The sequence below is a fragment of the Panulirus ornatus genome, chromosome 2, assembly GCF_036320965.1.
Source record: "Panulirus ornatus isolate Po-2019 chromosome 2, ASM3632096v1, whole genome shotgun sequence".
Classification (NCBI taxonomy): domain Eukaryota; kingdom Metazoa; phylum Arthropoda; class Malacostraca; order Decapoda; family Palinuridae; genus Panulirus; species Panulirus ornatus.
In genome coordinates, this window is record NC_092225.1 from 81,904,382 (window position 1) to 81,925,678 (window position 21,297).

The window sequence follows — 21,297 nt, forward strand, 5'->3', positions numbered from 1 at the left end:
ATGTATAGTGCCGTTGTACAAAGCTAAAGGGATAAAGGTAAATGTTCAACTACAGACACATAAGTGTGTTGAATATACATGGAGAATTGTATGGGAGGGTATTGATTGAGAGGGTGAATGCATGTGCTGTGCATAAGATTGGGGAGGACCAGTGTAGTTTCAGAATTTGTAGAGGATTTGTAGATCTGTTGCTTACTTTGAAGAATGTATATGAGAAATACTTTGAAAAAAGATGGATTTTATGTGTATGTAGCACATATGCATCTAGAGAAGGAATATAAGACTGATAGAGGGGCTTTGTGGAAGGTCCTAAGAATGTATAGTGTCTGAGGTAAGCTGCTAGAAGCAGAGAAGTTTTTATGAAGGATGCAAGGAATGTGAACGAGTAGTAAGGGAGGAGAGTGAATGGTTCCAAGTGAAGGTTGGCCCATGGCAGGGGTGTGTGATGTCACCATGGTTGTTTGATTTGTGTATGGGTGGGGTGGTGAGGGAGGTAAATGCAAGAGTCATGGAGAGAGGGGCAAGTATGTAATCTGTTGGGGATGAGAGGGCTTGGGAAGTTAGTCAGTTGTTGTTCACTGATGATGCAGCATTGGCAGCTTATTGGAATGAGAAGGTGGAGAATTTGGTGACTAATTTTGGAAGAATGTGTGAGAGGAGAAAGATGCGAATAAATGTGAATAAAAGCAAGTTATTAGGTTCGGCAGGTTTGAGGTACAAGTTAGTCGGGATGTAGATTTGAATGGAGTAAAATTGTAGGAAGTGAAGTGTTTTCAATATCTGGAAGTGGCTTGGCATCAAATGGAAACATGGAAGCGAAAGTGAGTCAGGGTGGGTTAGGGGACGAAAGTTTAGGAGCGATGGAGAATGTGTGGAAAGAGAGTACATCATCTTGGAGAGCAAAAATGGGTATGTTTGAAGGAATAGTAGTTCCAACAATATTATATGGTTTCGAGGCATGGACTATTGATAGGGTTGTGAAGAAGGGTCGATGTGATGGAATTAAAGTATTTGAGGATAAAATGTGATGTGAGGTGGTTTGATTGTGTAAGTGATGAAAGGGTAAGAGAGATGTGTGGTAATAAAAAGAGTGTGAGTGAGAGAGAAGAGGGTGTGTTGAAATGATTTGGACGTATGGAGAGAATGAGTGAGGTAAAGTTAACAAAGAGGAATTATGTGTTAGAAGTGGAGAGAACAAGGATAAGTTGGAGACCAAATTGGAGGTCTCCATGGCATGCATGGAACAGAGTGAATTGGAACAATGTGATATACTAGGGTTGATGTGCCATTAATGGACTGAACCAGTGCATGTGAAACGTCCGGGGTAAATAATGGAAAGATCTGCGATGCCTGGAATTGGATAGAGAGCTGTGGTTTCAGTGCATTAAACATGACAGTTCATGTATGGATGTGAGCGAATGTGGCCTTTTTCATCTGTTTCCTGGCACTACTTTGCTAGTGTGGGAAATGGCAATCAAATGTGAACATTATTTTTTCTTTTTTTTAGGGATTCTATCAACCGTGCAAAGGAAATGATTTTTGAAATAGTTTCTCGTGGAGATGGCCCCCCTGATAGGCGGGGTCGTGGAGGAATGATTAGTGGTGGAGGCCCCATGGGCCCACCTGGAATGGATATGGGAGGTAATGGTACCTCAGTTGAAATAAGTATTCCGGGTCCAAAGGTTGGACTCATAATTGGTAAGTTATAGTTCTTTATAGTACAGAAATTTTTCTAGATTTAATTTCATCAGTCTCCATACCTGCATTATAGATATTTCATGAATAAGGATGATTATTTTCTCATTTGTTTGCATTAGTATTGCTATAACTTTTGTGATTTATTATACTAAACTTTGGCATTAAGACTATTCTTTGAATATCAAGATGGTATGTTAATGATATTGTTTAAATTAGGTAAAGGTGGAGAGACCATTAAGCAGTTGCAAGAAAAGTCTGGTGCAAAAATGGTTATAATTCAAGATGGCCCACAACAGGAAAATGAAAAACCTTTGCGCATCACTGGAGAGCCACACAAGGTAGGTGTTATTCTTTGAAATGGAAGTAATTAGTGATTGATGATTTGATTTGAAAATTGTAGTTTTCTGTATTCTCAGACTAATTTGATATTATACTTATAGGTTGAGATGGCCAAGCAGTTAGTGTATGATCTTATAGCAGAAAAGGAAACCCAGGCAGCACAATTTGGTAATCGTGGCCGTGGTCGGGGTGGTGCATTTGGGGAACGTAGAGGTGATCGAGAAAGAGGGGACAGAGGGGAAAATCGTCGAGATGAGTTTGGAGGAGGAGATGAAAGGGTAAGTTTTACTAAAGTATGGTGCCCTCTTAATTTGCCTCTCCACACACCTCCTCTCCATACGGTCAAACCATATCAGAACTCCCTCTTCAGTTGTCTCTTAAGTACTCTCACCACCATATCTCTCTCTTACCCAGACATTTCATATTTGATCAACCCTTCTCATTTCATGTTTTGCCGTCACATTTAATTTCCAGAACATTTACCCTCTTTACATTTTTCCTTAAGGCCCATGCCTCACATCCATACAGCATCGGTGGAACTACTATACCAACAGACTTCCCAATTTTTGCCCTTGAAGAAAGTGACTTTTCTTTCCACTCATTCCTCATTGCACCCAAGGCTTTCACCCCTCACTTGCTTTGGCTTCCATGGTTGCACATGCTGCCATAACTATCCTCAGGTATCTAAAACTCTCCACATCTTTCAAGTTTTCTTCTTTTCAGTTCAGACTGCTAAAAACCTACATCTCATCATAACTAAACCTGAAACCTGATAACCATGCTTTTGATCATATTTAGTCTTAACTGTCCTCTCACGTATATTCCCAGACTCAAACACTGGCTTGTGCACTTTCTCACTCAAATCGGCCATCACTGTCATGTCATGGGCAAAAACAACTGACACCTACAAGATCCCTCACCTCCCTAGAAGACTACATACCTGCTCCTCTCTCTCTGATACCCTTGCATTCACCTCCTTCACCACCCCATCCATAAACAAATTAAACAGCTGTGGTGACATTACATACATACCCCTGATACAGACCCACACCCACCCATAGCCATTCACCCTCCTCTCTTCATGCATGTGCCGTCATCTCTTGATGAAGACACTATGCTGCTTCTAGCAGCTTTTCTCCCCCACCATATGCTATAAACCCTCTATGTGATGTAAAGGACTGATGGGGAAAAGGTTGTCCTGTCCACTGATGCCAATAGTCCAATGAATCAGTTTTTTTTTTTACGTGCCAGTTAACAAACATATGTGTATGTGCAGTACTGAGTAATGTACTGCTGTAATTATGTAGAGAATGAAGAGTAAATGAAGCTTGAAGCCTCTTCCAATTGCTTATTGCTTGTAATTTTAGAATGCTTCCTAGCACCAGCAGTATTTCCCCTCATTGTTACACCATCTTTGAACTTTATAGCAAATTATTTGAGCTTTTCCTTCCACTTTCCCATATCTGAAATTGTTTGTAATACCGTACTCATCACACATGGGGCAGCAGATATGCCAGATTTAGCCTTTTGAAAGTGTTGCATTCTAATTTAAGCCCAGATTTACTTGCTCTCTTATCTCACTGCCTGTAGGCAGTTACTGGCTGTCACAAATATGCAAATCATCTTATAAGATTTTTTATTTTTTTTTTTTATTCAAGACATGAAATGGCACCCAAGGAATAGCAGTACTTCTCCATAAGCACTCGGTTGGTCAAGGGTTAAGTTTGGCTGTTTAGGTATACCAAGCACATGTACTTCACATGCATTTACCAGAAGCTAGTTTAGAAGATTAAAGAATTATAGAGACACTTTGAGTTTGTTTAACGGGAAACAGATTGGCGTTGGGCAGATGCAGTCCATTATTTCCAAAGTCTTTTGGTTCTTCCCATTATTTTAAACTGTAGAAGAACATTTACTATCAGTGTCAGGTCATCAGGCACCTGACATTTATTTTCTCTGCTGTTTCCATATTCACTTCCTATTTGCACTCTACTTCATATCTCAAATGTCTCTCCATCTGGACCCCTTCTTTTTGATTAATTTAGAGCTTTAATGTTCCTTTTACTTCCTCTGTTGTAATATCCTCCTCTTCCATACACCTCTCCATGTTTATTTTCCTCTATATCCTTATTGAATCACATGAAAGTATTCACCATAAGCAGCATTCTAATGGACTTCATCTTTCAGCAGGATCACTTTGGTGGTGGCCGCGGTGGTGGCCGTGGAGGCTTTAATAATGACTGGGGTCGTGGTGGTCCTGGTGGCCCAGGTGGCCCAGGTGGTCCTCCTGGTGGTCCTCCAGGTGGACCCATGGGTCGAGGTGGCTTTGGTGGGCCTGGTGGACCTGGGGGACCAGGTGGCCCAGGAGGTATGGGAGGACCAGGAGGACCTGGAGGCCCTAGTAAGTATCATTTTATCTTTGTAGAACTAATAAGTCTGTTTGGGATGACAGAGCTTGGGAAGTGAGTCAGTTGTTGTTCGCTGATGGTATAGCGCTGGTGGCTGATTCATGTGAGAAACTGCAGAAGCTGGTGACTGAGTTTGGTAAAGTGTGTGAAAGAAGAAAGTTAAGAGTAAATGTGAATAAGAGCAAGGTTATTAGGTACAGTAGGGTTGAGGGTCAAGTCATTTGGGAGGTAAGTTTGAATGGAGAAAAACTGGAGGAAGTAAAGTGTTTTAGATATCTGGGAGTGGATCTGGCAGCGGATGGAACCATGGAAGCGGAAGTGGATCATAGGGTGGGGGAGGGGGCGAAAATGCTGGGAGCCTTGAAGAATGTGTGGAAGTCGAGAACATTATCTCGGAAAGCAAAAATGGGTATGTTTGAAGGAATAGTGGTTCCAACAATGTTGTATGGTTGCGAGGCGTGGGCTATGGATAGAGTTGTGCGCAGGAGGATGGATGTGCTGGAAATGAGATGTTTGAGGACAATGCGTGGTGTGAGGTGGTTTGATCGAGTAAGTAACGTAAGGGTAAGAGAGATGTGTGGAAATAAAAAGAGCGTGGTTGAGAGAGCAGAAGAGGGTGTTTTGAAATGGTTTGGGCACATGGAGAGAATGAATGAGGAAAGATTGAGCAAGAGGATATATGTGTCGGAGGTGGAGGGAACGAGGAGAAGTGGGAGACCAAATTGGAGGTGGAAAGATGGAGTGAAAAAGATTTTGTGTGATCGGGGCCTGAACATGCAGGAGGGTGAAAGGAGGGCAAGGAATAGAGTGAATTGGAGCGATGTGGTATACCGGGGTTGACGTGCTGTCAGTGGATTGAATCAAGGCATGTGAAGCGTCTGGGGTAAACCATGGAAAGCTGTGTAGGTATGTATATTTGCGTGTGTGGACGTATGTATAGACATGTGTATGGGGATGGGTTGGGCCATTTCTTTCGTCTGTTTCCTTGCGCTACCTCGCAAGCACGGGAGACAGCGGCAAAAAAAAAAAAAAAAAAAAAAAGTATTGCACACCACTGTAGGTAGAGATATTGATTGGTTATGTTAATTGTAATTTGCTTTATGAGACAGAATAGTAAAACTACATCTTTGTGATTTTTCTCCAGGTGCTCCCAGATGATTTTGAGTAAATTGGATAGAGTGGATCATTTGCTTGCTTATGATTTGTAGATGTATGATTTGTGAACCTAGCTTCTTTTTATTTTATTTTGTTTCTTATTCCAGTTTTACATTGAGGACAAAAAAGATGAAGGGATGGTTAAGTTAGGAATAACAATGAAAAAGATTTGGTGGTAAGAGCATTCTGGTTAAGTGAGTTGACCAGCGTCTTCTAAAATTTTTTAGTCGTATGGAGAATTGAGTGGAGACTAAGGCAGGAAATCATTGTGCAAGAAGTGAAGGGAGCAGGGGATGAGGAAGACCAAGAAGGAAATGGAAGGGTAGAGACAGGGAGATTATTGAGGTTTGATCATTCAGGGGCTTGGGAGACATGCATGGGATGGAAGACTTATGATTTATAGTGGGTGACAACAACTGACTCACTTCCCAAGCTCTCTCATCCACAACAGACTTCATACTTGCCCCTCTTTCCAAAACTCTTGCATTCACCTCCCTAACAACCCCATCCATATACAAATTAAACAACCATGGAGACATCACACACCCCTGCCGCAAACCTACATTCACTGAGAACCAATCACTTTCCTCTCTTCCTACACGTACACATGCCTTACATCCTCGATAAAAACTTTTCACTGCTTCTAACTTGCCTCCCACACCATATATTCTTAATACCTTCCACAGAGCATCTCTATCAACTCTTATCATATGCCTTCTCCAGATCCTTAAATGCTACATATAAATCCATTTGCTTTTCTAAGTATTTCTCACATACATTCTTCAAAGCAAACACCTGATCCACACATCCTCTACCACTTCTGAAACCACTTTGCTCTTTCCCAATCTGATGCTCTGTACATGCCTTCACCCTCTCAATCAATACCCTCCCATATAAATTCCCAGGAATACTCAACAAACTTATACCTCTGTAATTTTAGCACTCACTTTTATCCCCTTTGCCTTTGTACATTGGCACTATGCAAGCATTCCACCAATCCTCAGGCACCTCACCATGAATCATACATACATTGAATATCCTTACCAACCAGTCAACAATTCAGTGAATAAGAGCAAGGTTATTAGGTACAGTAGGGTTGAGGGTCAAGTCATTTGGGAGGTAAGTTTGAATGGAGAAAAACTGGAGGAAGTGATATCTGGGAGTGGATTTGGCAGCGGATGGAACCATGGAAGCGGAAGTGAATCATAGGGTGGGGGAGGGGGCGAAAATTCTGGGAGCCTTGAAGAGTGTGTGGAAGTCGAGAACATTATCTCGGAAAGCAAAAATGGGTATGTTTGAAGGAATATTGGTTCCAACAATGTTGTATGGTTGCGAGGCGTGGGCTATGGATAGAGTTGTGCGCAGGAGGGTGGATGTGCCGGAAATAAGGTTTGAGGACAATATGTGGTGTGAGGTGGTGTGATCGAGTAAGTAATGTAAGGGTAAGAGAGATGTGTGGTAATAAAAAGAGTGTGGTTAAGAGAGCAGAAGAGGGTGTTTTGAAATGGTTTGGTCACATGGAGAGAATGAGTGAGGAAAGATTGATCAAGAGGATATATATGTCAGAGGTGGAGGGAACGAGGAGGAGTGAGAGACCAATTTGGAGGTGGAAAGATGAAGTGAAAAAGATTTTGAGTGATTGGGGCCTGAACATGCAGGAGGGTGAAAGGTGTTCAAGGAATGGAGTGAATTGGAACGATGCAGTATACCGGGGTTGACGTGCTGTCAGTGGATTGAACCAGGGCATGTGAAGCATCTGGGGTAAACCATGGAAAGTTGTGTGGGGCCTGTATGTGGAAAGGGAGCTGTGGTTTCGGTGCATTATTACATGACAGCTAGAGACTGAGTGTGAACGAATATGGCCTTTGTTGTCTTTTACTAGCGCTACCTCGCACGCATGAGGGGGGAGGGGGTTGTTATTACATATGTGGTGGGGTGGGGACGGGAATGAATAAAGGCAGACTATGAATTATGTACATGTGTATATATATGTCTGTGTGTGTATATATATATGTATATGTTGAGATGTATAGGTATTTATATTTGTGTGTGTGGACATGTATGTATATACATGTGTATGTGGGTGGGTTGGGCCATTCTTTCGTCTGTTTCCTTGCGCTACCGCTAATGTGGGAGACAGTGACAAAGCAAGATAAATAAAATAAATAAAATTTAGTTTTTATTGATCCAGGGAATAGGTGTCTGAGGACTAGGAAATAACAAAATGGTGTTTGCTCTTGATTATTTGCATGACATATACTTTGAGAAAGAGACGAATATGTATTTTGCATTAATTGACTGGAAAAAGTATACAATGTTTGTGACAGACTTTCCTTGTGAAAGATGCTCTGATATGACAGCTCTCTGTCCACATGCAGAACCCCACAGATCTTTCCATGGTTTATCTGACATTTCACATTCCCTGATTCAGTTGATTACCACATTCCTCAACATGCCCATACCATTTCAGCACACCTCCATCAACTCTCTCAACCACACCTCTCCCTTACTCTTTCATTGCTTATTTTATCACATCACCTCAGACATTTCATTTCCAACACACATGCACGCACACACGCACGCATGTATGTCTGTCGTCCATGCCTGATATCAGGATGATGATGATGGGACTATTACACTTTCAAATATACCCATTTTTGCCCTCCTAAATAATGATCTTTCTTTCCAAACATTTCAGTGATTGCAGACCCTTCAAAGAAAAAATATTTTACCTTGTTGAAATTATTAGATGAATAAATGTTCTGGCTGCAGAACATACTGGCATATAAGGTATTACCCCAAACAGTATATAGACATTGCACAATGCAGTCTTGTTAAGGTTTCCAATAATACATGTTCCATTATGTATACTATCTATCTGTCTCTTGCTAATTCCTGTCCACTTAAACATTTATAAGTATCATCATGACAAGAGTCCAAATCTGGCCCCCTAGTCCCCAGCATCATGGGGTGCTAAGAATCTCCTGGTTTCTGCCTGACTTTACCACCATTGAGAAGGAGGGTTCTAGCAGTAGTAGTACTGGCCCCTCTCACAACCTTTCCCTCACTTTGAGACTTTCCTCTTTTTCTGTTCCATATACCAACATACATGGTCTCTTTAGTGACATATGCTCAGTTGAACACCATTTATCCAGTACCTCTCCAAATATCTTACTTCTCTTAGAGACATGTTTGTCTAATAATGTTTTCACTAGTTGCTTTTTCATATCTAATTATAACCTCCATTCATGATTCCAGTTCAAAAGTGGTTTTTGTGCTTATTCTAACATCATTGCACCTATTGCATGCCTCAAGGACCTTGAGTCTCCAAACTTTGATGGTATGTGACTCGAGGTCTGTCTCCCTATAACACACTTTTCCTCTGTTTTGCCTATTGCTCCCCTAATTCTACAAATTCTATGCCCTTCAACTATCTAAACTCCTACCATGAGACTTTGACATTCTCTCGCCCACAAATCAAGTTCCTCTACCTCAGGGATTTCAATGTTCACCATAGAGAATGGTTGACTTCTTATACGGATGGTGGAGGGATTGAAGCCCTCACATTCTCCATGCTTATTGATTTAGGGCAAATTCTCTCCCAACCTACCCATATTCCTGACTGTTGTGACCACTCTCCTAATATTCTGGATTTGTATTTTACCTTAAGATCATCCTGCTGTAAGTACACAGTCTCACCCACAATTGGTTCATCTGATCGCACACTCATATTATTTATTATTATACTTTGTTGCCATCTCCTGCGTTAGTGAGGTAGCGCAAGGAAACAAACAAAAGAATGGCCCAACCAACCCACATACACATGTATATACATACACGCCCACACACGCACATATACATACCTATACATTTCAACGTATACATACACAGACATATACATGTATACACATGTACATATTCATACTTGCTGCTTTCACGCATTACCGTTGCCACCCTGCTACACATGAAATGTCTGCCGCCGCCCCGCCCCGCAAAGGAAGTGCGATAGCCTCTTCTCATAATCCACTGATAAGTCTTTGTGGGCTTTAGCTAAGGGCATCTCTAATACCTTCTGTCACTCTACTTTTCCTTCACTTTTCCATTTTGATGGTACAGTAGCTGTCTCTCTTGTAGACAAGACAATTCTCTTTGGTGCCTGTTTCTCCTTTAACTCCACCTTGTTTGACTCTAACATTCCTCCAACCCCTGATGCTCCTTTTGCTAATTCCATGCCCCTTCCTGTAATCTCTTACAGACTGTCCAAAAAGTGCTTCTTCCTCTGTACACAAGCAGGGCTTATGGTCCTGATGGCATCCATTCATGTGTATTGAAAGAGTGTGCCTCTGAACTTGCATCTGTGCTTGCTCGTTTGTTCCGTTTCTGTTTAGAAACCAAAACTTCTCCTTCTCCTTGGAAGCATGCAATGATACATTCCATCCCTAAGAAGGGTAACTGTTCTGACCCCTCTGGTTATTGGCCTTTTGCTTCAACATCTACCATTTCCTAAGTCTTTGAATCCCTTCTAACTTCCTGTGTCCTTAAACACCTGAAAGATTTTGAGGAGTCATCTGTAGTTGCTCTTAACATAAATAAGGCTTTTGGTAGGATGTGGCATTGGGGTCTCATCTCTAAGCTCCCCTCTTTTGGCATCCCTCCCTCACTTTTGTTCCTTTGTATCGAGCTTCCTTTCTGGCTGATCTGTCTCTGTTCTTGTTGATAGATCAGCCTTTCCCTTTTTCTACATCAACAGTGGTGTTCCACAAGGTTCTATTCTGTTCCTTGTTGTATTTCTCCCTTTTTTTCAATGATTTCACCTCCAATGCACTCCTCTGCTGATGACTCAACACTGCATTCATCCACGTCCTTCAATTCTGCTCCCTTGGCTCTCACTCGATCTGCATCTTGTCTTGACATAGCTTCCTCAGTAAACTCAGATATCTCAGTGAAGTACACAAAATCTTTTTGAGTTGATGCCTTTAAGACCCAGGTTCTACCAATCTCTCTTTTGAAAACACAACTCTCATCTCTGACAGTTCTATAATTCCGCATCTGGACTCTATTTATCTATCTATCTGTCTGTATCTCTGATGCCTGTTCCAATTGGAGCTCCCTCAAAGGAGTGGCCTCAGCAACAGTCTCTCCCTTAACAGGCCACTGGCAGAGAGCAAGTCTAGGGCAGTGTTTGCATAGGCTTCTACGACTGTTTCTAATGATTATTCCTATCAAATGCTCCACCCTCCTACTATTACCACAGGGCTCGGTATTAGTCCCAATTCTTTCCATGTTATACATTAATGACTTAGAGCTCAGTCTTGTATCTCAGATCTCCAAGTTTGCTGAGAATACTAAACTAGGAGGTAAAGCTGTAAACAGGCTGGACTGCAAAATGATTCAGAGAAATCTTAACTTACTAGCAGAGTTTTCAAACAGCAAATGGAGTTCAATGAAAACAAGTGTAAAGTTATGGACTTTGGAGACAAGAATATGCTTTGTCACTACAAGCTATTCAGAAACTTTCCAACTAAGCAAGTGAAGAAAAGGGCCTTGGAGATGACATTAGCAACAACATGAAATACACTAAACACTGTCAAGCAACAAGTAAAAAAGGCAACCAAATGTAAAGTTTCATAGCCAAGAACAGAGCACAAGACGCTAGAAACAATTTTCACTCTTTATAATTTTCTAGTAAGACCACATCTTGAGTATGCAGTCCAGTTTTAGTCCCGAAACTATAAAAAAGACTAGGAAAAATTTGAACAAGTACAAAGACATGCGACAACATTGATCCATCCCTTAGAGCTGTAAACAGGCTGGACTGCAAAATGATTCAGAGAGATCTTAACTTACTAGCAGAGTTTTCAAAGAGCAAATGGAGTTTAATGAAAACAAGTGTAGAGTTATGCACTTTGGAGACAACAATATACATTATCACTAAAAGCTATTTGGAAACTACCCAACTAAAGTAAGTGAAGAAAAGGGCCATGGAGATGTAATTAGCAACAATATGAAATACACTAAACACCATCAAGCAACAAGTAAAATAGGCAACCAAATGTAAAGTTTCATAGCCAAGAACAGAGCACAAGACACCAGAAACAATTTTCACTCTTTATAATTCTCTAGTAAGACCACACCTTGAATATGCAGTCCAGTTTTAGTCCCAAAACTAATAAAAAGGACTAGGAAAAATTAGAACAAGTACAAAGACATGCAACAAAATTGATCCCATCCCATAGAAATCTGGCTTATGAAGAGAGGTTAAAATGATTGGATCTCTTCTCTCAAAAAACGTAGACTTTGTGGTGACTTAATTCAAGTATTCAAAATTCTGAACAAGTTTGATAAAGTAAATCATGAACATCTTTTCGAAGTACAAGAAAATACAGTTACCTGGATAAATGGAATGAAACTCAAAGCTAAAAGATATAGAACGGACATGAGGAAAAAGCTTCTTTTCCTATAGGTGTATTGAGCACTGGAGTAAGCTACTAACAGACATAGTGAATGCTAAGACCATAGATACCTTCATAAGTCATTTAGACATATTTTATAAATTCAGATATACTCTGAGAAAAAAATTCCAGAAGTTAACTGTATAAGCAACAGTGGTAACAGGGACTCTAGAAGGCTAATTAGCAGGAGTGGGGAGTTAATGATAGCTTAAAAGACTGCTGTGCATTTGTTTTTGTTTTTTCCCAGATGTGGGCCAATCAGGCCTCCTGTTGGCTGTCTTTCTCATGTAAACTCGTAAAATCATGTTCTCACGTAATTTTTCTACCTAATGTTCCTGCCTAAATGTTCCTCCTTACTACTTGTATATCCTGCTTCTACCATTTTGCTAAAAGGCAGGGCTAGCACATAGTGCTCACTGCAGGAAAGTCTAGTTATGAAGAATGAGCTGCGTGTGGTAAGTGTTGTTGTGTGCTACACATGACAGAGAAATTGTATGTTTGTGGTTGTGCGGAGGAGGGTAGATGTGTTGGAAATGAGATATTTGAGGACAATAGGTGGTGTGAGGTGGTTTGATCGAGTTAGTAATAAATTGATGAAAGAGATTTGTGACAATAAAAAGAGTGTGGAAGGTATTAAGAATATATGGTTTGGGAGGTAAGTTGTTAGAAGCAGCAAGAAGTTTTTATCGAGGATGTAAGGCATGTGTACGTGTAGGAAGAGAGGAAAGTGATTGGTTCTCAGTGAATGTAGGTTTGCGGCAGGGGTGTGTGATGTCTCCATGGTTGTTTAATTTGTTTATGGATGAGGTTGTTAGGAGGTGAATGGAATAGTTTTGGAGAGAGGGGAAAGTATGTAGTCTGTTGTGGATGAGAGGACTTGGGAAGTGAGTCAGTTGTTGTTCGCTGATGATACAGCGCTGGTGGCTGATTCATGTGAGAAACTGCAGAAGCTGGTGACTGAGTTTGGTAAAGTGTGTGGAAGAAGAAAGTTGAGAGTAAATGTGAATAAGAGCAAGGTTATTAGGTACAGTAGGGGTGAGGGTCAAGTCAATTTGGGAGGTGAGTTTGAATGGAGAAAAACAGAGGAAGTAAAGTGTTTTAGATATCTGGGAGTGGATCTGTCAGCGGATGGAACCATGGAAGCAGGAGTGAGTCACAGGATAGGGAGGTGCGAAGGTTCTGGGAGCGTTGAAGAATGTGTATGAAGGAATAGTTGTTCCAACAAAGTTATATGGTTGCGAGGCATTGGCTATAGATAGAGTTGTGTGGAGGAGGGTGGATGTGTTGGAAATGAGATGTTTGAGGACAATGTGTGGTGTGAGGTGGTTTGATCGAGTTAGTAATAAATTGATGAAAGAGATTTGTGACAATAAAAAGATGTGGAAGGTATTAAGAATATATGGTGTGGGAGGCAAGTTGTTAGAAGCAGCAAGAAGTTTTTATCGAGGATGTAAGGCATGTGTACGTGTAGGAAGAGAGGAAAGTGATTGGTTCTCAGTGAATGTAGGTTTGCGGCAGGGGTGTGTGATGTCTCCATGGTTGTTTAATTTGTTTATGGATGAGGTTGTTAGGAGGTGAATGGAATAGTTTTGGAGAGAGGGAAAGTATGTAGTCTGTTGTGGATGAGAGGACTTGGGAAGTGAGTCAGTTGTTGTTCGCTGATGATACAGCGCTGGTGGCTGATTCATGTGAGAAACTGCAGAAGCTGGTGACTGAGTTTGGTAAAGTGTGTGGAAGAAGAAAGTTGAGAGTAAATGTGAATAAGAGCAAGGTTATTAGGTACAGTAGGGGTGAGGGTCAAGTCAATTTGGGAGGTGAGTTTGAATGGAGAAAAACAGGAGGAAGTAAAGTGTTTTAGATATCTGGGAGTGGATCTGTCAGCGGATGGAACCATGGAAGCAGGAGTGAGTCACAGGATAGGGAGGTGCGAAGGTTCTGGGAGCGTTGAAGAATGTGTATGAAGGAATAGTTGTTCCAACAAAGTTATATGGTTGCGAGGCATTGGCTATAGATAGAGTTGTGTGGAGGAGGGTGGATGTGTTGGAAATGAGATGTTTGAGGACAATGTGTGGTGTGAGGTGGTTTGATCGAGTTAGTAATAAATTGATGAAAGAGATTTGTGACAATAAAAAGATGTGGAAGGTATTAAGAATATATGGTGTGGGAGGCAAGTTGTTAGAAGCAGTGAAAAGTTTTTATCGAGGATGTAAGGCATGTGTACGTGTAGGAAGAGAGGAAAGTGATTGGTTCTCAGTGAATGTAGGTTTGCGGCAGGGGTGTGTGATGTCTCCATGGTTGTTTAATTTGTTTATGGATGGGGTTGTAAGGGAGGTAAATGCAAGAGTCCTGGAAAGAGGGGCAAGTATGAAGTCTGTTGGGGATGAGAGAGCTTGGGAAGTGAGTCAGTTGTTGTTCGCTGATGATACAGCGCTGGTGGCTGATTCATGTGAGAAACTGCAGAAGCTGGTGACTGAGTTTGGTAAAGTGTGTGGAAGAAGAAAGTTGAGAGTAAATGTGAATAAGAGCAAGGTTATTAGGTACAGTAGGGGTGAGGGTCAAGTCAATTGGGAGGTGAGTTTGAATGGAGAAAAACTGGAGGAAGTGAAGTGTTTTAGATATCTGGGAGTGGATCTGTCAGCGGATGGAACCATGGAAGCGGAAGTGGATCATAGGGTGGGGGAGGGGGCGAAAATTTTGGGAGCCTTGAAAAATGTGTGGAAGTCGAGAACATTATCTCGGAAAGCAAAAATGGGTATGTTTGAGGGAATAGTGGTTCCAACAATGTTGTATGGTTGCGAGGCGTGGGCTATGGATAGAGATGTGCGCAGGAGGATGGATGTGCTGGAAATGAGATGTTTGAGGACAATGTGTGGTGTGAGGTGGTTTGATCGAGTAAGTAACGTAAGGGTAAGAGAGATGTGTGGAAATAAAAAGAGCGTGGTTGAGAGAGCAGAAGAGGGTGTTTTGAAATGGTTTGGTCACATGGAGAGAATGAGTGAGGAGAGATTGACCAAGAGGATATATGTGTCGGAGGTGGAGGGAACGAGGAGAAGAGGGAGACCAAATTGGAGGTGGAAAGATGGAGTGAAAAAGATTTTGTGTGATCGGGGCCTGAGCATGCAGGAGGGTGAAAGGAGGGCAAGAAATAGAGTGAATTGGAGTCATGTGGTATACAGGGGTTGACGTGCTGTCAGTGGATTGAAGCAAGGCATGTGAAGCGTCTGGGGTAAACCATGGAAAGCTGTGTAGGTATGTATATTTGCGTGTGTGGACGTGTGTATGTACATGTGTATGGGGGGGGGGGTTGGGCCATTTCTTTCGTCTGTTTCCTTGCGCTACCTCGCAAACGTGGGAGACAGCGACAAAGTAAAAAAAAAAAAAAAAAAAAAAAAAAAAAAAAAAAAAAAAAAAAAAAAGATGTTCTGGAAGGAGGTAAATAAAGTACATAAGACAAGAGAACAAATGGGAACATCGGTGAAGGGGGCTAATGGGGAGGTAATAACAAGTAGTGGTGATGCGCGAAGGATATGGAGTGAATATTTTGAAGGTTTGTTGAATGTGTTAAATGATAGAGTGGCAGATATACGGTGTTTTGGTCGAGGTGATGTACGAAGTGAGAGGGTCAGTGAGAACGGTTTGGTAAACAGAGAAGAGGTAGTGAAAGCTTTGCGGAAAATGAAAGCTGGCAAGGCAGCGGATTTGGATGGTATTGCAGTGGAATTTATTATAAAAGGGTGTGACTGTGTTGTTGACTGGTTGCTGAGGATATTCAGTGTATGTATGGCTCATGGTGAAGTACCTGAGGATTGGTGGAATGCATGCATAGTGCCATTGTGTAAAGGCGAATGGGATAAAGGTGAGTGTTCAAAGTACAGAGGTATAAGTTTGTTGAGTATTCCTGGTAAATTATATGGGAGGGTATTGATTGAGAGGGTGAAGGCATGTACAGAGCATCAGATTGGGGAAGAGCAGTGTGGTTTCAGAAGTGATAGAGGATGTGTGGATTAGATGTTTGCTTTGAAGAATGTATGTGAGAAATACTTAGAAAAGCAAATGGATTTGTGTGTAGCATTTATGTATCTGGAGAAGGCATACGACAGAATTAATAGAGATGCTCTGTGGAAGGTATTAAGAATATATGGTTTGGGAGGTAAGTTGTTAGAAGCAGCAAGAAGTTTTTATCGAGGATGTAAGGGATGTGTACGGACGATTAGGAAGAGAGGAAAGTGATTGGTTCCCAGTGAATGTCGGTTTGCGGCAGGGGTGTGTGATGTCTCCATGGTTGTTTAATTTGTTTATGGATGAGGTTGTTAGGGAGGTGAATGGAATAGTTTTGGAGAGAGGGGAAAGTATGTAGTCTGTTGTGGATGAGAGGACTTGGGAAGTGAGTCAGTTGTTGTTCTCTGATGATAAAGCGCTGTTGGCTGATTTGGGTGAGAATCTGCAGAAGTTGGTGACTGAGTTTGGTGAAGTGTGTGAAAGAAGAAAGCTGAGTAAATGTGAATATGAGCAAGGTTATTAGGTACAGTCGGGTTGAGGGACAAGTCAACTGGGACGTAAGTTTGAATGGAGAAAAACAGGAGGAAGTAAAGTGTTTTAGATATTTGGGAGTGGATTTAACAGCAGATGGAACCATGGAAGCAGGAGTGAGTCACAGGATAGGGGAGGGTGCGAAGGTTCTGGGAGCGTTGAAGAATGTGTATGAAGGAATAGTTGTTCCAACAAAGTTATATGGTTGCGAGGCATTGGCTATAGATAGAGTTGTGTGGAGGAGGGTGGATGTGTTGGAAATGAGATGTTTTAGGACAATATGTGGTGTGAGGTGGTTTGATCGAGTAAGTAATGAAAGGGTAAGGTAGATGTGTGGTAATGAAAAGGGTGTGGTTGAGAGAGCAGAAGAGGGTGTATTGAAATGGTTTGGTCACATGGAGAGAATGAGTGAGGAAAGATTGACCAAGAGGATATATGTGTCAGAGGTGGAGGGAACTATGAGAAGTGGGAGACCAAATTGGTGGTGTAAGGATGGAGTGAAAAAGATTTTGAGTGATCGGGGCCTGAACATACAGGAGGGTGAAAGGTGTGCAAGGAATAGCGTGAATTGGAACGATGTGATATACCGGGGTGGACGTGCTGTCAATGGATTAAAACAGGGCATGTGCAGTGTCTGGGGTAAACCATGAAAAGTTTTGTGGGGCCTGGATGTGGAAAAGAGGCTGTGGTTTCATTGCATTACGCATGACAGCTAGAGACTGAGTGTGAACGAATGTGGCCTTTTTTGTCTTTTTTCCTAGTGCTACCATGCGCGTGCGGTGGGAGGGGGTTGCCATTTCATGTATGGCGAGATGGCGACGGGAATAGATGAAGGCAGCAAGTATGAATATGTACATGCATGTGTATGTATGTATTTGTCTCTGTATGTATATATATGTATACATTTGAAATGTATTGGTATGTATATGTGCGTGTGTGGGCTTGTATATACATGTGTATATGGGTGGGTTAGGCCATTCTTTCGTCTGTTTCCTTGCGTTACCTCGCTAACGCGGGAGACAGCGACAAAGTATAAGAGAAAAAATATGACATATATTTAATTATACTTTGTTGCTGTCTCCTGTGTTTGCGATGTAGTGTAAGGAAACAGACGAAAGAATGGCCGAACCCACCCACATACACATGTATATAAACGTCCACATGTGCACATATACATACCTATAAATCTCAACGTATACATGCCTATACATTTCAACGTATACATACATTTACATCCACAGACATATACATACATACACATGTACATATTCATACTTGCTGCCTTCATCCATTTCCATTGCCTTCCCACCACACATGAAATGGCACCCCCCCCCACGTGTGTGCGAGGTAGCGCTAGGAAAAGACAACAAAGGCCACATTCATTCACACTGTCTCTAGCTGTTGTGTGTGATGCACTGAAACCACAACTCCCTTTCCATATCCAAGCCCCACACAGCTTTCCATGATTTACCCAAGATGCTTCACATGCCTTGGTTCAATCCACTGACAGCACGTCGAGCCCATTATATCACATCGTTCCAATTCACTCTATTCCTTGCACGTCTTTCACCCTCCTGTATGTTCAGGTTCCAATTGCTCAAAAATCTTTTTCACTCCATCCTTCCACTCTAATTTGGTCTCCCACTTCTCCTCATTCCCTCTGTGTGTGTGTGTGTGTGTGTGTGTGTGTGTGTGTATGTTAGTATGTGTGTTAATATATACTATCTTTTTTCTCTCATATTCTTTGGATTTCTTCCTCTGATTTTAATGGGGGATTGTTGTCCATCAGACCAGAAGAGATATTCAGTTCTTCACAGAATTCTTCCCCCTCTTAGAAGCCCAGTCATTTTCTGCAAGGAGTCTCCTTGATTTCTGTAGCGAGTTTAATCTTTTGTTGCGGATATTCCCTCTCAATCCTGTTTACCTCATAAAGTAGCGTATAATTCATCTGTAACTTTTGATTATCTGAAAGTTGGTTGGCTGTAGGCTATACCAGGAATTTTCATGGCCCACTGCTTAGGTAAATTGTCTTGATTTTATGATGAAAACTTTGATAGTAAGAGTTTGATTAAAGTTATAGTATATTTTTGTTTCAGTGGGTCGAGGTGGACCTATGGGAGGACCAATGGGTGGCAATGCTGGTGGTGGAGGTCGTGGTGGACAAAATGATAAAGTAGAGGCCTACTTCAATGTACCTGCAAATAAATGTGGGCTTGTAATTGGTAAAGGTATGTGCTTCATTTGATCAAGGTCTTTATTAGTGCAGAATGGAATTGTTAAGGATGATCATATCATTTGAAAAGTGTTTGATAATTGTTATAAGACTGTCAGTGTGGAAGGTATATTTGTTCATTGAAAAAGACGACCATTAGTCTAATAATATAAAATAAATTGTAATATACATTGCAACAATTGAGATTTTCTTGTGACAGGTGGTGAAACCATCCGAACTATTAATCAACAAACAGGCGCCCACTGTGAGCTTGATCGAAGACCCCCTAGCAATCCTAATGAAAAAACTTTTATTCTCCGTGGTAATCCTGATCAGATAGAAAATGCTAAAAAGTTGATTGCAGAGAAAGCAGGCATGGTAAGCATGTGAAATTGCTTTACAATTTAGTGAGATGGGAAATTAACATTGCCCAGTAACTCAAAACTCTGTACTCAATACATTATGTATTGTAGTTTAAATGTTAGATAACCATCCATATCTTTCTGGTATTGCATAAGAGCTGAAATCTATTTCCGTTGATTAGCTTTGATGGATTCACTGATTTATTTAATAGATCAGGATGTAGCAGAATATCTTTTCACCTATGACACAACACTGGGACAAATTATTTGGCCTATTTTTTCCTTTATTTTTATTTTTTTGAATAATTACAACTCCTTGGCAGGGTGGGGCTGGTCCAGGTCAAAATGGAACTAGTAGTCTTGCACCGCAGGGATGGGGTAATGCATACCAACAGTGGAATCAAGGACATCCTAATGATCCTAGTGAGTATTGCTTTCATGATTTTTATTAGTTTTGTCATAAAATTGATAACCTTATGGCCCACAAAACTTTTACTGTGGCTTTTTCTTTTTCTAGTGATCTTCTGGGTGGGATTACACTTTACTGCTTCAGGTTATTTTGTTTGTGAAATTCAAGTTTTCGAGAGAAGAAATTGCTTGTCCCACATGTCCTGCTTTGCAGTGGTAATAGTGTTGGTTTCTATACTGTCATTATGAAGCTCATTTTCTAAGCGGAAGTTTTGAACTACTGTTGGCTCCTTGCAGCAAAACAAGCTGCTGATGCAAATGCTGCAGCTTGGGCAGCATACTATTCCCATTACTACAGTGGACAACAAAATCAGAATGCCCAGAATAGTGGCCCACCAACGAGTCAGCCACAACCTAATGCCAGCCAACCTCCTTCAGGCCCACAAGCTGGTAGGTGACATAATTGGTTCTCTGAACTAACCTTCAAGCCTTAAAGTATGAGATGATGTCTGGAAAAAGGATAGGATTAGATTGTCTCGTGAAAATATTTCACTTGGATTAGATTGTTGTAATCAAGGGTTTAGTAAACATTCATCTGACAATATTTTGACTCTTTTCTTTAGAATTTGCCTAATACTCTGAGAGGATTTAGTAATTTTACACAAGAGACTGTCAGGTCGGTAATGAATTTTTTACCCCCTCATACTTGATTCCCATTTTCTGTATTAGCTATGTAGCATTGATAACAGGTGAAGAAGGGCTGCATTTGCTCGCATCCATTCTCTAATAGCCTAATGCATTGCACTGAAATCACAGCTGACTGTCCAGAATCAGGTCTTGCAGACCATTCCATGGCTTTTCCTGAAGTTTTACAACCCTGGTTCAGTCCATTAACAGCACAGCAATCACATCCTTCCAATTCACGCACAACTTTCACCTTCCTGTAAGTTCAGGCACCAATCACTCAACATTTTTTTTATTCCATCTTTCTATTTCCAATTTGGTCTGCCTCTTCTCCCAATTCCCTCCTCCTTACACTCAGTCTACATCTGGGTAGATGAAATCTACTTAAGTTTGATGCCTCGAAGAACCAGTTTCTACCCATCTTTCTATCAAAAAATCCTCACAGCTCTTGTCTCTCCTTTGACAGTTCTTTAATTCCACTTCTCGACTCAGTGAACATATTTGATATGACTGTAACATCCACACTTTTTTGAGAACCCCACATTATGGAAATAGCCAAGTCTGCCTCTTAAGAACCTGGGAGTCCTGTTTAGCCTTTGAAATCTCTTTTCTTCTTCATAGTTGCTCTATTTATACAAAGGATTAATTTCTCCTTGTATGGATTACATCTCTCAAATCTGGGATGGTTCTGGCTCTGCATCCTTATTTGACATAGTTGAGTAGAACGCAGTCCAACATATAAACTCTCCCAGGCTACCTTCAAAATTTGACCATCTTGTCTTTTGCCATAATGTTGGTTCACTTTCCCACTTCTCTTGATATTACTTTGGTTTTTGATCCTGAGAGCTGGCTGTTTATGTTCCCCCTCCACAAGGTAGACAAATCAATGCTTGGCATGCTGCTGTGTATCATGATTATTGTGTGGCCGTTAGCAGCTCAAGGGTTGGCCGTTTTGAATAATAGCTTTGGAAATCCCTCCCTTCTCATGTCTTTGCCAATGACTATGACCTGGCACATTTGAAGAAAGACAGGTTTTACACCTCCAAAGT

The 21,297-nt window shown here is 41.2% G+C and overlaps 1 protein-coding gene across 16 annotated transcripts in view; it reads left to right on the forward strand.

The window, feature by feature from the left end:
* Psi (P-element somatic inhibitor) overlaps nt 1–21,297 on the forward strand; it is a 487,743-nt gene that overhangs the window by 258,506 nt on the left and 207,940 nt on the right. For 12 of the 16 annotated variants that reach the window (XM_071678312.1, XM_071678322.1, XM_071678305.1 and 9 more), the window contains 8 exons: nt 1,508–1,698; nt 1,915–2,036; nt 2,139–2,315; nt 4,225–4,438; nt 18,679–18,810; nt 19,015–19,172; nt 19,480–19,579; nt 19,862–20,014. In XM_071678312.1, the coding sequence (XP_071534413.1) occupies nt 1,508–1,698; nt 1,915–2,036; nt 2,139–2,315; nt 4,225–4,438; nt 18,679–18,810; nt 19,015–19,172; nt 19,480–19,579; nt 19,862–20,014 (1,247 nt within the window). The remainder of the gene's footprint in view (nt 1–1,507; nt 1,699–1,914; nt 2,037–2,138; nt 2,316–4,224; nt 4,439–18,678; nt 18,811–19,014; nt 19,173–19,479; nt 19,580–19,861; nt 20,015–21,297) is intronic. The other 4 variants (XM_071678332.1, XM_071678442.1, XM_071678426.1 and 1 more) reach the window with 2 other exon arrangements.